The sequence below is a fragment of the Thamnophis sirtalis genome, unplaced genomic scaffold, assembly GCF_051295495.1.
Source record: "Thamnophis sirtalis isolate CommonGarterSnake01/CBP01778 unplaced genomic scaffold, rThaSir2_p1.2 scaffold_5, whole genome shotgun sequence".
NCBI classification, from domain to species: Eukaryota; Metazoa; Chordata; class Lepidosauria; order Squamata; family Natricidae; genus Thamnophis; species Thamnophis sirtalis.
In genome coordinates, this window is record NW_028261385.1 from 2,281,225 (window position 1) to 2,299,635 (window position 18,411).

The 18,411-nt window shown below is 49.8% G+C and overlaps 1 protein-coding gene across 3 annotated transcripts in view; it reads left to right on the forward strand.

The window, feature by feature from the left end:
• The window catches only part of CA9 (carbonic anhydrase 9), a 31,667-nt gene that overhangs the window by 10,982 nt on the left and 2,274 nt on the right, over window positions 1-18,411 (forward strand). For 2 of the 3 annotated variants that reach the window (XM_087715210.1, XM_087715212.1), the window contains exons 4-10: window positions 8,545-8,693; window positions 9,126-9,218; window positions 9,658-9,724; window positions 11,279-11,436; window positions 11,521-11,653; window positions 16,992-17,039; window positions 18,042-18,110. In XM_087715210.1, the coding sequence (XP_087571336.1) occupies window positions 8,545-8,693; window positions 9,126-9,218; window positions 9,658-9,724; window positions 11,279-11,436; window positions 11,521-11,653; window positions 16,992-17,039; window positions 18,042-18,110 (717 nt within the window). Of the gene's footprint in view, window positions 1-8,544; window positions 8,694-9,125; window positions 9,219-9,657; window positions 9,725-11,278; window positions 11,437-11,520; window positions 11,654-16,991; window positions 17,040-18,041; window positions 18,111-18,327; window positions 18,397-18,411 lie in introns of all 3 variants that reach the window. The other variant, XM_087715209.1, reaches the window with a different exon arrangement.

The following is an 18,411-nucleotide window of genomic DNA, read 5'->3' on the forward strand; positions in this document are numbered from 1 at the left end:
TTTCTAATATAAAATGGTCATTACATAGAATTATACCAAAGTGTTCAAATCATCCCACTCTTATGCATTGAAATCATTATTGTCCTTTATATATCATGTGAATAGTGCTCTATATCATAAAAAGAAAAAACGTTCATAACAATAACTTTCTATTACTACATAAGTAAACCTTCATTCCCAGGTGTTTTTTTTTTAATCTAACCATTGGTAAAACAAGTCCCATACTTTATAAAATTGCTTGTCCTCTCATTCTCCGAATTCCATCCGCCGGCCAGTGCCGACTGGCGACTACCCGGAGGAGAGCCTTCTCTGTGGCTGCTCCGACCCTCTGGAACGAACTCCCCGTGGAGATTCGTACCCTCACCACCCTCCAGGCCTTCCGCAAAGCCCTTAAAACCTGGCTGTTCCGACAGGCCTGGGGCTAAAGACTCGTTGCCCCACTCGAATGGTATGACTGTTGTGCTTTTAATTGTGTATGGTTTTATGTTTTTTTGTTATTTGTTTGTATTTCCCCTCCCTTGAGTTGTGAGCCGCCCTGAGTCCCCTCAGGGAAAAGGGCGGCATATAAATAAATTAAAACTAAACTAAACTAAACTAAACTCTAATTTCAAATGAAAGGCCACCATCTTTGTGTTTGATGGTGGGAGCAATAACAGAATGCCAGAGTTGGAAGGGACCATGGAGGACACCTAGTCCAACCACCTGCTCAATCAGAAGATCCATTAGGGACAAACGGCGGTGCCATCTCTTCTTAGAAGCCTCCGGTGTTGGAGCACCTGTTCTCCTTTGATCGATTGTTCTCACTGTCAGGAAATTTCTCCTTAGTTTCAGGTTGGTTCTCTCCTTGATTAATTTCCATCTGTTGCTTCGTGTCCTGCCCTCGGGTGCTTTAACAGGTTAACATCGCCCCTTCTCTGTGAACAGCCCCTCAAATATTGGCACATTGCTATCATACCACAGTCTCTTTCTCTTTCTTAGGCTAGTTCCCCAAATCATCATGTGGTTTAGCCTCCAGACCCTTAATCATCTTTGCTGTTCTTCTAAGGGCTCTTTCCAGAACCTCAACATCTTTTTGTCCTTGTAAATGTGTTTTTATTTTTTCCATTTTCATTTCGTACAGTCACATATATACTGTGCATAACCGGGGCCATATAACATTGAACAATAAGCACAGCCATTCCTCTTGTCAACAATACCCCCCAAAATAGAAACCCAATGTACCTCTTCGACCAGGGGTGGGTTTCTCGCCCCGTTCCAACCGGATCGGTTGGAACGAGGCCGGCGGCGTCCTCACGCACGCACGCGGCGCACGCGTGCATGCACGCAGCGTCCTCACGCGTGCACGCGGCGCACGAGTGCACACACGCGGCATCCTCGCGCACGCACGCAGCACGCGAGTGCACGCACGCGGCGCGTGAGTGCACGCACGCGGCACGCGCTTGCGTATTAGCGTCTACGCGATGCTCCAGCTGCTCCTGGAGGATCGCGCAGGCGTTCTGCGCATGCGTGGAAAGTGCGAAATTCAAAAAAACCGGGTAAGGAGCGGGCGCGGGTGGGCGCGCGCGCGCGGGCGCGGGGGGGGCTTCGCCGTTCCCGGAAGTTACTTACTTCCGGGTTCGGCGACCAACCGGATCGCAGGGACCGGTGCGAACCGGTTGAAACCCAGCCCTGTCTTCGACCCTCTATACACCCTTTCTTTCGCCCCCCCTCCAACTTTCCATCTTCCCTCCATCATTCCCCTCTACCCTACTTCCCTCCCCCTCTACCACTCCTCTCTCCCGATAGACTCCCTCCCTTCCTTCTCACCCTCCCTTCAATCCTCTCTCCCACCTCTCTACCCCTCTTTCTTCTATCCCTCTACTCCTCCCTTCGGTGTATTTCTACTATCTATTAATATATTCAGCTTGTCCTATTTTTACAGTGAAATTAAAGAGCAACAGTATACAAGTGCAGTCACGTTACTTTAAAGTCTAACACATACTATATATCCCCCACCTAACACCCCACCTCCTTCCCCCCACCCCCCCGACTTCCCAGAGCCCGTACACGGTATAGGTAACATCTTTTTGTATCATGGTGACCAAAATTGGACACAATATTCCAAGTGTGATCTTACCAATCTTGCCATCCCATCTTAGAAGGACCCCAGAATTGTGGAGTCCAGCCCCCCTCAGTTTGAAAGTCTCCCTTGTCTTTGCTTGAATACATCCATGAAAGGGGAGATCAGCTGATAGATTTTAAGGATTTCATTCACAAAGCTGCTGTTTGATCAGCCTTCAGAACTGCTGGCCAAAATAGACAGGATTCTCAGGGAAAGGGGCTGCTTTCACCCTCCATGAGATGGTAGCTTTTACGGTTCCACCACAAAACCGCGTTCGACGAAACCGCGCTCGACGAAACCGCGTAGCTGACGTCATCAACAGCGCAACAACAGCGCGGAGACAGAAGCACACTGTAAACGCTAAACCTAAAATTAACCCCTAAACCTAAACCTAACCCCCCTAAACCTAATCCTAAACCTAACCTAAACCTAACCCTTAACCTAACCCTAAACCTAACCCTAACCCTAACCCTTAACCTAACCCTAAACCTAACCCTAAACCTTAACCTAACCCTAACCCTAACCCTAACCCTAAAGCTAACCCTAAAACCTAACCCTTACCTTAACTTGAATTGGCTTGCTTTCAAAGCGCTATTTAAAGCGCCCTTCTTTCTCCGCGCTGGCTGTTGTCACCCTGTTGATGATGTCAGCGACGCAGTTTAATCGGGCGCGCTTTAGTCGAGCGCGGTTTTGTCGTGCCACGAGCTTTTACTTCCTGATCACCTTTGTCATCCTTTTTGACTTCAAATGTGATGAATGGAGCTGGATAAAAGCACTCAAGGAAGGGTCTCACCAAGGCAGAAAGCAAAGCGAGATTAAAATGAAACTTCCTGCGACTTCAAATGCATTCTTCTGCTGAGCTACTCTAAGATTGTATTGGCCATTATTTTTGTCGCTAGTAGTAGTTTTGTAGTAGTTATATGTTAAGAAAATAAAAAGGTAGGAGATGTTGTAATATAGTTCCTTGTGTAGGTGTGGGTCACCCATGGCCCAGTTCATACCAGGGCATGCAGAGCCACGCTGAACCACACAGGAGAAAACAAACCCATAACATCCTGATAGTTCATAACATAACATCCTGAGATGTGCCCTACCAAGGACGCCCAGGATTTGACCATATATAGACAGAACTTCCCTGAGCAGGTGATTAGAAATTGTACTTTTACAGGCTGTTTTTAAGCACATGCTATTGCTCCTCCTGCCTTTGTCCTATCTCAATAAAAGGGGCTCTCAGACCCCCAATCTGGGTCGCTCCATCCCGAGAAAGATCGTGTCCGTGTCTTTTCTCCACATTGGCCTCATGGATGACCCACGGGAACGTTACAGTTCTATTCAGCCTGCAACCTTTTTCAGAAATGTCAAAATCAAGCCAGGCATTCCCTGATTCTCGGGGGTCTCTTTCCTCGGGGAAGAAACTTTGCATCCATCCCTTACCATCTTGGTTTTGAATGTTATTTCTGCCTCCTACAGCACTATGCCTTCCACCCTATTTGGCACGATCTGCAAACCTGATAAGCTCCTCATCCAAGACCTCAGTAAACAGATTGGAGATTAAAGGCCCCCCAGCCGAGCCTATTCCACTCTCCAATTGATGTGGAACCGTTAATGGGCTGGATCGTGTGCGCGGCTGTTTGGATAGGACCCAGGAAAAGGGCTTCAGAGGTCCCAGAAGCAGGCAGGCTCCCTGCGCCAGTCAGTGCCTCCTTGGAGAAAGGGGGCCCTTCCCTGACCTTGACCGGAAGCTACGCTTGAATTCAAGCACAATGCAAGTCCCAGAAAGGAGAGTGTTTAAGGAGGGAGCAACAGGGCGATTAAGGTCCCCTTGCTGCACCAGGTGTGGGGATTCTTTAGGGAGTGACAAGAAGTGCAAGAAGTGTGTCCATGCTCCTCCCCGTGGCACGACAAAACCGCGGGTCCACTAAAGCGCGCCCCCGATTAAAGTGCGGACCTGACGTCATCAGCAGCGCGACAAATACGACCGCTGAGAAAAAAGGGCGCTTTAAAAAGTGCTTTTAAAGCAAGCCGATTCACGTAAAGGTAAGGGTTAGGGTTAGGTTAAGGGTTAGCATTAGGTTTAGCGTTAGGTTAAGGGTTAGGGTTAGGGTTAGGTTTAGGGTTAGGTTTAGGGTTAGGGTTAGGGTTAGGTTTAGGGTTAGGTTAAGGGTTAGGTTTAGGTTTAGGGTTAGGGTTAGGTTTGGGGGGGTTAGGGTAAGGTTTTCGCGTTAATTTCAACTTCACCGCTCACAGCGTGATGTTTTCGTCGCACTGTGACGACGTCAGGTACGCGCTTTCGTCGAGCGTGCTTTAGTCTACCGCGGTTTTGTGGTGGAACCGCTCCTCCTGCCCATCACTGCAGCCCACCCTTAATGGGCTGCTGATCAGAAGGTCAGTGGATGGTATCCCCACGCATTCGAAAGAGAGGGAGCTTACGGCTTGCCACCCGAAAGCAACAAGCTCCTCCCACAATCGATTACACAAGTTCCCCAATCACAAAAAACGAGTTTGACAAGAGAAGTCATTCCGGTTTTTGAAAACTCCATGTTTGAATTCTGTTACTCACCTACTCATCGTTATCAGGGGTTTCCCCGGAATCCATCTCTTTCCTTCCTGCTTGGCCAATGTCTTCTCAAGGATTAGGTGGGACGGATATGGGCCTGTAGCTTCCTTCATTTCCCCACTTTTTGAAGATTTGGATACTTCTTGTCCAACCACCTGGGAGCTCCGAATTTCTCAAAGATAATCCGTAAGGGTTTAACCAAGATGGTCAATACCTTTCTGTCGTAAGCCTGGACACAGTACCTCTGACCGGATACGCTTCAAGGTGCTAGTCGTCACTTATAAAGCCCTTCATGGTATTGGACCTGGGTACTTGAGAGACCGCCTGCTGCCAATTACCTCCCAAAGACCCGTTAGATCACAAAGGGTCGGCCTCCTCCGGGTGCCATCTACCAGCCAATGCCACCTGGCTATTACCCGGGGGAGGGCCTTCTCTGTGGCAGCTCCGGCCCTTTCGAACGAACTCCCCGCGGAGATTCGGACCCTCACCTCTCTCCCTGCTTTCCGAAAAGCCGTTAAACCTGGCTGTGCCGGCAGGCCTGGGGTTGATGAGTTCCCCTCCCCTCTCGACTTGTACGGTTGTATGATTTATTTGTTTATTTTAATCACGTGTATTGTGTTTTACATTCCCTTTTCCTCCTTTGAGTTGTTCGCCGCCCTGAGTCCCTCCCGGAGAAGGGCGGCATACAAATAAACTAAATCTGAATCTGAATCTGACCCTGGATATGTAAAAGAGCCGAGGTGGCGCAGTGGTTAAATGCAGCACTGCAGGCTACTGCTAGATCAGCAGTTCAGCGGTTCAAATCTCACCGGCTCAGGGTTGACTCAGCCTTCCATCCTTCCGAGGTGGGTAAAATGAGGACCCAGATTGTTGGGGGCAATATGCTGACTCTCTGTAAACTGCTTAGAGAGGCCTGAAAGCCCTATGAAGCGGTATATAAGTCTACTGCTATTGCTATTGCTAAAATCTTCAGTGTAAACAGATATTCTCTGACTCCAGGCATCAGTTCTCCCCTCTCCTCTTGCTCTTCACCATTCCCTGACATTCTCATTGATAACAATTCACCCAAAATAGGGCTAGAGAAACTCTAGTTCATTCCCACCTACCAGCGTTTACTAAGGTAGTATATTGATTCATCCCTTTTCTTTTATTTGGAATGTATCTGATGAGGTTCTGTTTGTTTTTCTTGGCTCCCATGGCCAACTAGAGCAGATTCCCTTCCTGATCGCCTGTCAAAACAGGTATTTGCTGGAACTCATTTCTGATTTCAAAACTCCACATAAAGCTTTTTGTACGTACGCATTGATTTCTTCTATTTCTTCCTTCATTTTAATTATTTGCATTGTGTTTTTAGAATCTTTTTTCCTAGGGACTCCTGTCCCTTGAGTTTATTTTTCCATCAGTTTGGCTGGTCATTTCCGAAGGCTTTGTTTTGGCAAAACATACAGCAATCATTCACTTACTTTTGGTGCTTATGGAACATACAGCAGGCAGCATGTTCAGGGGTGGGTTCCCTACCGGTTCAGACTGGTTCGGCCTAACCGGTAGTGGTATGGCGGCTTGGGTCACTGGAACCGCCAGCGACCCCAGAACCAGTTCCCCGGTCTCTTCCTGCCTTCACCGGCATGTTTCTGCGCGTGCGCAGAACAGTCTTCAGTCAACTGTCCATGTGCAGCAATGCGTGGTGTCCACACGAGCAAAGCAAGCAGCGCATGCACAAAACACCCTCTAAGCCAACTGGTAGTAAACTGGTTAGGAACCCACCACTGAGTATGTTATAGAACAGTGTTTCTCAACCTTGGCAACTTGAAGATGTCCGGACATCAACTCCCAGAATTCCCCAGCCAGCAAATGCCCATTGCCTTCTGCAAGTTGAAAAATAAATTCCACCAAGTTGATGGTGAGTCGTTAGTCAGGAAGCAGGACTGGGTGTTTCACTCCCAGGGCCAACACCCAGCCGGGGACACTGAAAGAGGTACTTCTTGCAATAAGGTTTTCCAGAATATCACGTTGGGACTTTCTGCCTAGGAGGGGAGCCCTGATCTGAGTTAATGGTGTGCCAGGCTCCAGGCCTTCTTTTCAAAGTCCCTCCAGCAAACTTGCTCTGATGCTGCCCACAGGGCTTCCAGAGTCAAGCCTGGGGTTCCCAGGAGGGGCTGCGGTTAGCTAGAGGTCCCCCTGCCCACCTACTTTTGTCCCGTAGGCCTTGAGAAGAGGGGGAATGAGGGATGTTATGGGCATGGACAGATGGGAAAGTATAAGGGGGAAACCTGCGTGTTCCGCCCTGCAGTCAGGCAAATAAGGATTAAGTGCGGTCCTAGCAAGCCAGAGATGCTGGGAAGACATGCTGCTCTCCTGCCTGAAGCACTGGAGTAGAAAGTGTGGCACGACAAAACTGCGCTCGACTAAGCCGCGCCCGATTAAACCGCGTCGCTGACGTCATCAACAGGGCGACAACAGCCAGCGCGGAGAAAGAAGGGCGCTTTAAATAGTGCTTTGAAAGCAAGCCGATTCAACTTAAGGTAAGGGTTAGGTTTAGGGTTAGGTTAAGGGTTAGGATTAGGTTTAGGGTTAGGTTTAGGGTTAGGTTAAGGGTTAGGGTTAGGGTTAGGGTTAGGGTTAGGTTAAGGGTTAGGGTTAGGTTAAGGGTTAGGTTTAGGGTTAGGTTTAGGGTTAGGTTAAGGGTTAGGATTAGGTTTAGGGTTAGGTTTAGGGTTAGGGTTAGGGTTAGGGTTAGGGTTAGGTTAAGGGTTAGGGTTAGGGTTAGGGTTAGGGTTAGGTTAAGGGTTAGGGTTAGGTTAAGGGTTAGGTTTAGGGTTAGGTTAAGGGTTAGGATTAGGTTTAGGGTTAGGTTTAGGTTTAGGTTTAGGGTTAGGGTTAGGTTAAGGGTTAGGGTTAGGGTTAGGGTTAGGTTAAGGGTTAGGGTTAGGTTAAGGGTTAGGTTTAGGGTTAGGTTTAGGGTTAGGATTAGGTTTAGGGTTAGGGTTAGGGTTAGGGTTAGGGTTAGGGTTAGGTTAAGGGTTAGGGTTAGGGTTAGGTTAAGGGTTAGGGTTAGGTTAAGGGTTAGGTTTAGGGTTAGGTTTAGGGTTAGGTTAAGGGTTAGGATTAGGTTTAGGGTTAGGTTAAGGATTAGGTTTAGGGTTAGGTTAAGGGTTAGGGTTAGGTTTAGGGTTAGGTTAAGGGTTAGGGTTAGGGTTAGGTTAAGGGTTAGGGTTAGGTTAAGGGTTAGGTTTAGGGTTAGGTTTAGGGTTAGGTTAAGGGTTAGGATTAGGTTTAGGGTTAGGTTAAGGATTAGGTTTAGGGTTAGGTTAAGGATTAGGGTTAGGTTTAGGGTTAGGTTAAGGGTTAGGTTTAGGGTTAGGTTTAGGGTTAGGTTAAGGGTTAGGATTAGGTTTAGGGTTAGGTTAAGGATTAGGTTTAGGGTTAGGTTTAGGTTTAGGGTTAGGTTTAGGGTTAGGTTAAGGGTTAGGTTTAGGGTTAGGTTAAGCGTTAGGGTTAGGTTAAGGGTTAGGTTTAGGGTTAGGTTAAGGGTTAGGATTAGGTTTAGGGTTAGGTTAAGGATTAGGTTTAGGGTTAGGTTAAGGGTTAGGGTTAGGTTAAGGGTTAGGTTAAGGGTTAGGATTAGGTTTAGGGTTAGGTTAAGGATTAGGTTTAGGGTTAGGTTAAGGGTTAGGGTTAGGTTAAGGGTTAGGTTAAGGGTTAGGTTTAGGGGTTAATTTTAGGTTTAGCGTTTACAGCGTGCTTCTGTCTCCGCGCTGTTGTCGCCCTGTTGATGACATCAGCTACGCGGTTTCGTCGAGCGCGGTTTAGTCGAACGCGGTTTTGTGGTGGAACCGTAGAAAGCCCACTCCCCTCCGCCTTGACAATCCTTCTCTCCCTTCCCCAGTTCTTCTAGGTCTGCCCAAGAAAATGACCCTCAGTGGGGGTGGCTTCCCCCAGCCGTACCAAGCAGCCCAGCTGCACCTGCATTGGGGATCGGGGCACACCCAGCCTGGCTCTGAACACACAGTGGATGGGCACCGTTACGCGGGTGAGGTAAATCCCGGTCTCTTGTCCAGGGCTCCTGCCAAAGAGCTCAAGCTTCCTTGCCGGGCAGCTGCTCCCTCTTCTAGGTCTTGAGAGAGGAAGGGATTCACTGGCCTTGAAGTCAAACCCAGGTATGGAGCTGCCGATGAGTCCTATGGGGTCTTTGGAAAAATCTCATAAGATTATTGGAAGAAGAAAAAAAAAACGTGCATGCTTTGCAAAATGTAATAATATCATTCGAATGGGGCAGTACAGGATTTTCTCCCAGGGCTTTATTGCGGTTGTGTAACACAGACGCTCTGGGTTATCCTGACAGTCCCATGATGAAGCACAATCTTCTTTCGTGTACAAATGGCAGGACCCCCCCTCCCCCAGGGGGGACCGGCAGGGGGGGGGGCCCTCTGGAGCGTGCTCAGTGCTGTTCTCTGTGTTTGCCTCCAGATTCATGTGGTCCATTATAGCTCCCGATTTGAGAGTCTCCAGGAGGCTGCGAGTGAGCCTGGAGGGCTGGCTGTGCTGGCTGCATTTCTGCAGGTGATTGTGGGGAGGGGGTTGTGTCATGTGTGAAAGAAGTGAGGAGTGGGCCAGGCGGGTGCAGTGCTGCAGGAGTGACCCTTGGAACACTGGCAGCATTTCCACCAGCTGCCCTTCAGAGGGGATCCGAGAAACAGCTATTGTTGTTTTAGAAGATCTTAGTTTTGTTTTGAATGTACAACGGATGATGCTGTTTGTACATAGAATAGAATAGAATAGAATAGAATAGAATAGAATAGAATTTTATTATTTGTATGCCGCCCTTCTCCGGGAGGACTCAGGGCGGCGAACAATTCAAGGGGGGAAAAGGGGAACATAAAAAACAAAATACAAATAATAAAAGTAAACAACAGTAGCACAACCATACATGTCGAGAGGGGAGGGAACTCATCACCCCCGGGCCTACAGACCTCCCCCTGCTGTTTTTGTCTCCTTTCAGGTGGGGATGGAAACAAATGAACCATATCAGCACATCCTCAAACAGCTGAGGGATATCAAGGAGGAAGGTAAAAAGGGGCAGGGGGGCAGTTCCCCCTCCTTTCTCTGCTTTGGGCCCAGCAGAAAATCCCCCAGCAGGAGACCTGGGTATACTGGAGTCAGGCAGGAGAAAGTCCGCGGTCACCTACAAGCGATGCTGCCATTTCCACCGGGCGCATCTGCCTCCGGGGTGCCTGGCTGGGGAAGCGAGAACCAGCAGGCTTCTCTGCACTGGTTCTCGGTCACTGCCCCGGCTGCCTTTATAACAATAGCAATAGCAGTTAGACTTATCTACCGCTTCATAGGGCTTTCAGCCCTCTCTAAGCGGTTTACAGAGTCAGCATATCGCCCCCAACAACAATCCGGGTCCTCATTTCACCCACCTCGGAAGGATGGAAGGCTGAGTCAACCTTGAGCCTGGTGAGATTTGAACAGCCGAACTGCAGAACTGCAGTCAGCTGAAGTAGCCTGCAGTGCTGCATTTAACCACTGCGCCACCACGGCTCTTTTTAATAGAGATATAGAGATATAGATATACATATAGATATATATAGAGATAGAGATAGAGATGGAGATGGAGATGGAGATAGATAGATAGATAGATAGATAGATAGATAGATAGATAGATAGATAGATAGATAGATAGATAGATAGATGTAGAGATATAGATATAGATATAAATAGCAATAGCAGTTAGACATGTACCGCTTCATAGGGCTTTCAGCCCTCTCTAAGCGGTTTACAGAGTCAGCATATCGCCCCCAACAACAATCCGGGTCCTCATTTCACCCACCTCGGAAGGATGGAAGGCTGAGTCAACCCTGAGCCGGTGAGATTTAAACCACTGAACTGCAGAACTGCAGTCAGCTAAAGTAGCCTGCAATGCTGCATTTAACCACTGCGCCACCTCGGCTCTTTTTAATATAGATATAGAGATATGTAGATATATATATACATACATACATACATACATACATACATACATACATACATACATACATATATATATATATAGAGAGAGAGAGAGAGAGGGAGAGATAGAGATATAAGTAGCAATAGCAATAGCAGTTAAACTTATATACCGCTTCATAGGGCTTTCAGCCCTCTCTAAGCAGTTTACAGAGTCAGCATATTGCCCCCAACAACAATCTGAGTCCTCATTTTACCCACCTCGGAAGGATGGAAGGCTGAGTCAACCTTGAGCCTGGTGAGATTTGAACAGTCGAACTGCAGAACTGCAGTCAGCTGAAGTGGCCTGCAGTACTGCATTTAACCACTGCGCCACGTCGGCTCTTTAAAAACCTCTTCCCTACACGACCCTACACAAGGCAGAAGAGCAGGGCTGAAGTCAGAGGAAGTGGCCACACTGGCACAGTCTTGATTAACCACAACCGTTGCTACTTGTGTTGAGTGGCAACGATGCCTCCCATCACCACACTCCATTCATCTGAATGAGAGGCTCTTAGAGAAGGGCCTTGGGGCGCCCTTCTCTTCATGCGGCAGTGCCCATCTGGAGGGCTCCCACCCGTCTGCTTCTCTGCCTCCTCCTGGCAGGATCCTCACAGAGGCTTCTCCTTTCTCAGGAGAGGAAACGGCCGTCGCTGGCTTCGATGTAGCCAAGTTGCTTCCTGACGACCTCGATCGCTATTTCCGCTACAACGGCTCCCTGACCACCCCACCTTGTTACCAGACGGTGAACTGGACAGTCTTTAACCAGACAGTCCGGCTCTCCCAGGAACAGGTCTGTACTCCCTGGTCCTCCCCTCTTTCTCCCTTGAGTCCTTCGCCCCCTCCGGGGGATCATTGCTGTCCCTTCTCCCTGCAGATCTCTGTGCTGGAGGAGACCCTCCAAGGAGACGAGGAGGAGCCCATCCAGAGCAACTTCCGCCTGCTCCAGGACCTTAATGGCCGGAGCGTCCTGTCAAGTTTCCAGAGCCTGGAGAAGGTTCAGCCACCAGGTAAGTCAGGCAAAGCCCACCTGTTTCCAGAAAGGAAAAGCATTTCCTGTCAAGCTGCCTCACATACAGGAATTCCTCAATCCAAGAAGGCTGCATAAGGATAAGGCTGCCTTTGGAGAGTTTCTGGCCCAGTTCTAGTCCACAATTGCCCAGAATTGGTCCCACCACAAAACCGCGTTCGACTAAACCGCACTCGACTAAACCGCGTAGCTGACGTCATCAACAGGGCGACAACAGCGCGGAGACAGAAGCACGCTGTAAACCCTAAACCTAAAATTAACCCCTAAACCTAAACCTAACCCCCCTAAACCTAACCCTAAACCTAATCCTAACCCTAATCCTAACCCTTAACCTAACCCTAAACCTAATCCTAACCCTTAACCTAACCCTAAACCTAATCCTAACCCTAAACCTAACCCTTAACCTAACCCTAAACCTAATCCTAACCCTTAACCTAACCCTAAACCTAATCCTAACCCTAACCCTAAACCTAAACCTAACCCTTAACCTAATCCTAACCCTTAACCTAACCCTAAACCTAATCCTAACCCTAATCCTAACCCTTAACCTAACCCTAAACCTAATCCTAACCCTTAACCTAACCCTAAACCTAAACCTAAACCTAAACCTAATCCTAACCCTTAACCTAACCCTTAACCTAACCCTAAACCTAATCCTAACCCTTAACCTAACCCTAAACCTAATCCTAACCCTAACCCTAAACCTAACCCTAAACCTAACCCTTAACCTAATCCTAACCCTTAACCTAACCCTAAACCTAACCCTTACCTTAAGTTGAATCGGCTTGCTTTCAAAGCGCTATTTAAAGCTGCCTTCTTTCTCCGCGCTTGCTGTTGTCGCCCTGTTGATGACGTCAGCGACGCGGTTTAATCGGGCGTGGCTTAGTCGAGCATGGTTTTGTCATGCCACGCCCAGAATCTTCCTAATGGCCCATTTGGGGCCTGATCCAAGCCTTCCCATCTTGGTGCTGAAGACGGAACAGCTCCCTTTCCTCCCTGGGGGGGCTTTGCCCTCAAAGTCCTTGGCTTGGCCTGCATTATCCTTCCGTCTTCCGTCTCCGTAAGGTCCATCAGAATCCACCCTCGGGACTCTCCATCTTTTTGTACTTAAAGGTTAACTGTCAACTTCTGGGGGTGAATCTCCCACTTTTGCCGGGCTTTAATTTTAATGCCTCCGATCTTTCATGAGCTTCTGGCCAGAGAATACGACTTCTTAATTCTTTAAAACCAAGGCAGTGCCAAGCGTCGGCACTGTCTTCTCCCCATGACATCTCGGGATGCCACAAGCAGCCAGCCAGCCAGTGGCAATAGCTTCCAAGCTGGGGGGGGGGGGGGGCTTCAAGCACACTCAACTCTCTCCAAAGCCAGCTAAGCAAAGGGCAGGAGATCCAGCTCCATGCCTAGGTCCGACCTGGAGGCCCCTGGGAGAAGCAGATGTCGGTCTCTTCTGGTGGGGGGGGGTGTGGATACCCCCCCCCCCCAATCCTCCTTTTATTAATGGGCATCATCCTTTTTGGGGAAGAGAGTCGCTTTCGTTATATGCTAAAATCCCAGGAGGAGGCAGGGCATTTGGAGTTTGGAGTTTATTCAATTTGTACGCCGCCCTATTCCCCCGAAGGGACTCAGGGCGGCTGAACAAAAGCCAAGGGAGGGGAAATTACAAAAAGTAAGACAAAAACAATTGGACAATACGAACAATTTAAAAGCACGACAGACACAGCAAATTCAAGTAGGGGGGGGGGGAACTCAACCCCAGGCTTGCTGGGACAGCCAGGTCTTCACGGCCATCCGAAAGGCCTGAAGGGTGGAGAGGGTCCGAATCTCCACGGGGAGCTTGTTCCAAAGGGCCGGGGCAGCCACAGAGAAGGCCCTCCTCCGAGTAGTCGCCGGCCGACATTGGCCGGCAGATGGAATACGGAGGAGGCCTAATCTGTGGGATCGAATGGGTCTGTGGGAGGTAATCGGCAGCAGGCGGTCTCTCAAGTACCCAGGTCCAATACCATGAAGGGCTTTATAAGTAACAACTAGCACCCTGAAGCATATCCGGAGACCGATTGGAAGCCAGTGCAGCTCACGGAGGATAGGTGTAACGTGGGTGTACCGGGGTGCACCCACAATCGCTCGCGCGGCTGCGTTCTGGACCAGCTGGAGTCTCCGAACCCTCTTCAAGGGCTGCCCCATGCATTTCTACCTCATGGGAGGTGGGATTCCCCATGAGAATGGAACGGAAGGACAGATTCTGTCTGCAGTGTCTAGCAGAGACTCAAACCAAAAAACAACATTGAAAGCATGGCTGACCAGCTGCCACCAAGACTGGTGAAACAAGGGGTTCCACCATAAATCCGCGGTAGACTAAAGCGCGCTCGACGAAAGCGCGTACGTGACGTCATCACAGAGCGACGAAAATGGCACGCTGTGAGCGGTAAATTTAAAATTAATGCGAAAACCTTACCCTAACCCCCCAAAACCTAACCCTAAACCTAACCCTAAGCCTTAACCTAACCCTAAACCTAACCCTTAACCTAACCCTAAACCTAACCCTAACGTTTAACATAACCCTAAACCTAACCCTAAGCCTTAACCTAACCCTAAACCTAACCCTTAACCTAATGCTAAACCTAACGCTAACCCTTATCCTAACCCTTAACCTAACACTAAACCTAACCCTAACGTTTAACATAACCCTAAACCTAACCCTAACCCTTAACCTAACCCTAAACCTAACCCTAACGCTTAACGTAACCCTAAACCTAACCCTAACCCTTAACCTAACCCTAAACCTAACCCTTAACCTAACCCTAACCCTAACCCTAACGCTTAACGTAACCCTAAACCTAACCCTAACCCTTAACCTAACCCTAAACCTAACGCTAACCTTTAACCTAACCCTAAACCTAACCCTTACGTTTGTGTGAATCGGCTTGCTTTAATTTAATTTTAATTTAATTTTAATTTATTTTTAATTTTATTTGTCGCGCTGCTGATGACGTCACGTACGCGCTTTCGTCGGGCGCGCTTTAGTGGACCGCGGTTTTGACGGGTCACGGAAACAAGGCCGCAGCGAGCAAGGACGTGTCTAAGGAGCGGAAGCTTCCACCTGGTCTTCCTGGGCAGCCTCTGTGGAGAGAGAGATGCTGCCACCCACCTGTGAAACTGTACGGGCGTGTGGGAGGGGGGGGAGCGGCTTCTTGCAGGTACACAAAGTCTGCTTCCACTCCCTTGCAAAGTCCACACTGGGGAGTGAAAGGAGGGCAGTGACTCATTGCGAATGATTGAAAGTCAGCCACCATCTTCTGGGAGCCGGGAAGTCTTTCCTGTTTGGCGCTTCTGCTCCAGACTTTCTGGCTAAGCTGCTTTTCTTTAAAAAAACGGTTGGTTTTTAAGGGTCTCAAACGTGGGTGGATGATGAAAGGGTTCCACCACAAAACCGCGGAGGACAAAATCGCGGTCGACAAAAGCGCGCATTTGACGTCATCACAGCGCGACGAAAACATCGTGCTGTGATCGAAAAATGTAAAAATAAAGCGAAAACCTTACCCTAACCCCCCCAAACCTAACCTTAAACCTAACCCTAAACCTAACCCTTAACCTAACCCTAAATCTAACCCCAAACCTAACCTTAAACCTAACCCTAAACCTAACCCTTAACCTAACCCTAAATCTAACCCTAAACCTAACCCTTATCCTAACCCTAAATCTAACCCCAAACGTAACCCTAAACCTAACCCTTAACCTAACCCTAAATCTAACCCCAAACCTAACCTTAAACCTAACCCTAAACCTAACCCTTAACCTAACCCTAAATCTAACCCTAAACGTAACCCTTAACCTAACGCTAAACCTAACGCTAACCCTTAACCTAACGCTAAACGTAACCCTAACGCTCTAAACCTAAACCTAACCCTTAACCTAACCCTTACCTTTATGTGAATCGGCTTGCTTTAATTTTAATTTTATTTCAATTTTTAATTTTTTTCGGCGCGCTGTGATGACGTCAAATGCGCGCTTTCGTCGAGCGCGATTTTCTCCTCCGCGGTTTTGACGGGTCACGGATGAAAGGGGGTTCTCGACTGAATTTACCATAATGGACCCAACTAAAAAGACAGTTTGGGAAGGAGCAAAGGATTGAGGCAACGTCCAAGATGAAGAAGTCCTCTGCGAGAATCGCCAAACTATCCCCGTTTAAGAAAACTAGGAAATCTAAATACCTGACACCCCTTGAAAGGTGCATCAGAAAGTACACTCGGCTGCACCACGTGCTTCCAGTTTGGGGAACTGCTCACCCAGAGCATCTCCCCCTTGCCGGCACTTTATTCTGCACTACTGGCCCTTCAGACGGGCTAGGATTGCTGCTGGACGCCAGCCCAGCCTGCCCGCTGGCCCAGCTGATTTGGAAGGAGCCGGTTATGTCTATACCAGTGTTTCTCAACCTTGGCAACTTGAAGATGTCTGGACTTCAACTTCCAGAATTCCCCAGCCAGCCTCTCTGGGGCTCCCAGCCTCGCTCTGGACCTCGGGGCTCTCTCGAACAGCCGAAGCGGGCCCCGCACGGGACAGGCGCTGCCTTAACTCGACCTCTCTGCTTCCCACCGACGGGAACCTCGGATGAAACGGAGTGGCCTTTTGGCGAGATGGGCGGCTGGGCAAAGACCCCTCCTATACCCCTTCCCGAAGACTCTGCGGGAGACTCACGGCCCCCCTTTTCCCGCTGGGGTGCAGATAGATTGGCTCCCCCCCCCGCGCCTCCCCCCAGGGCATTGTGCCCTGGATGGAGCGATTGAAATGGGGCGCTGAAGCCTCCCGGGGTGGCTCCACCTGCGGGTGCCCGCGTATAAGAAAAGGAGCCTGGACAGCACAATATAGCAATAGCAATAGCAGTAGACTTATATACCGCTTCATAGGGCTTTCAGCCCTCTCTAAGCGGTTTACAGAGAGTCAGCATATTGCCCCCAACAATCTGGGTCCTCATTTTACCCACCTCGGAAGGATGGAAGGCTGAGTCAACCCTGAGCCGGTGAGATTTGAACCGCTGACCTGCTGATCTAGCAGTAGCCTGCAGTGCTGCATTTAACCACTGCGCCACCTTGGCTCTAGCACTTTGTGGGGGCGGGCTGGAGTGATAAAAGCAGGTCCTGCCTTTCTTCCCCATGGCTATCAACCCTCTTGAGGTACCCAGACGGGGCACCTTCCAGGAGGCGGGGCACCTGCCCTGGTGCTACCTGGACAGGCGAGAGGAGACCCGCCCAGAAGGCCGGGAGGGGGGCAGGTAGGCCTGGTGATGGGCGTGGGCAGCTGACTTTCCTTCGTTTATCTTGCAGGCGGCGGGCCCCTGGAGAAGGGAGGGGGCCAGGCAGAGCCTGAAGCAGGTACTGTGCCAGAGTCCCCGCCTCTCCTGGGCCGGGAGGGCTGGTGGGGGGCGGGGCTGCTTTGTGCCGAGAGCTTCGGTGCTCAGGTCTTCCTCCCCGTCTGTTCCCTTTAACCTGGGCGTTGAATTAACGCGGTGGTTCATTTCATGCAGGGGGGCGGTGCCCTTTGCCCCAACCCAGCGAATTAAACCCAAGGGGTCAGCCGGCCTTGGGGGTGGGGGCTTCGTCACTCTCTACCCACAGGTCAACTCCCGGGAGAGGCCAGGAAGAAATGACTCCCTCCGTTTGGGGCAGTGGCAAAAACAGGCTAGGGAGATACTTCCCCAACTGCAATAGCAATAGTTAAACTTATATACCGCTTCATAGGGCTTTCAGCCCTCTCTAAGCGGTTTACAGAGTCAGCATATTGCCCCCAACAACAATCCGGATCCTCATTTCACCCACCTCGGAAGGATGGAAGGCTGAGTCAACCTTGAGCCTAGTGGGATTTGAACAGCCGAACTGCTGAACTGCAGTCAGCTGAAGTAGCCTGCAGTGCTGCATTTAACCACTGCGCCACCTCGGCTCCCCCCCCCAGAGACCCCTTGGCTTATTCACCCCCACACACACACACACAAGCATCTGAGAGACAGCTCCTGCCCCCTGGTGGCCACCAGGAGGACTAAAGAGTATTGAGAAGCTGGGATGCTCAGTCTATATATGGTTAAATCCTGGACGTCAATGGTAGGACACATATCAGAATGTTATGTTATTCACTATCAGGATGTTATGGCGTTCTAGGAGTTTGTTTTCTCTTGTGTGATTCAGCGTGACTCTGCAGGCCCTGGTATGAACTGGGCCATGGAGGACACACACCTACACAAGGAACTATATTACAACATGGGAGGCTGCCCCTAGCCCCACATTTTTCCTGATAGGCAGCTGGCTCTGGATGCTTCTGCTGGGGGAGGGGGGGGCAGAAGAGAAAGGAAGACGCTTTGAGCCCCTGCTGTCTCCCTCTAGGTGGAGGTCTCTCCTCTCCTCTGCCAGGTGGCGCCCCAAGAGATGGCCCTCACCCCACTTCTGGACAAGGTACTCACACACACACACACACAAACATCTGAGAGACAGCTCCTGCCCCCTGGTGGCCACCAGGAGGACTAAAGAGTATTGAGAAGCTGGGATGGGAGGCTGCCCCTGGCCCCACATTTTTCCTGATAGGCAGCTGGCTCTGGATGCTTCTGCTGGGGGTGGAGGGGGCAGCAGAAGAGAAAGGAAGACGCTTTGAGCCCCTGCTGTCTCCCTCTAGGTGGAGGTCTCTCCTCTCCTCTGCCAGGTGGCGCCCCAAGAGATGGCCTTCACCCCACTTCTGGACAAGGTACTCTCTCTCTCT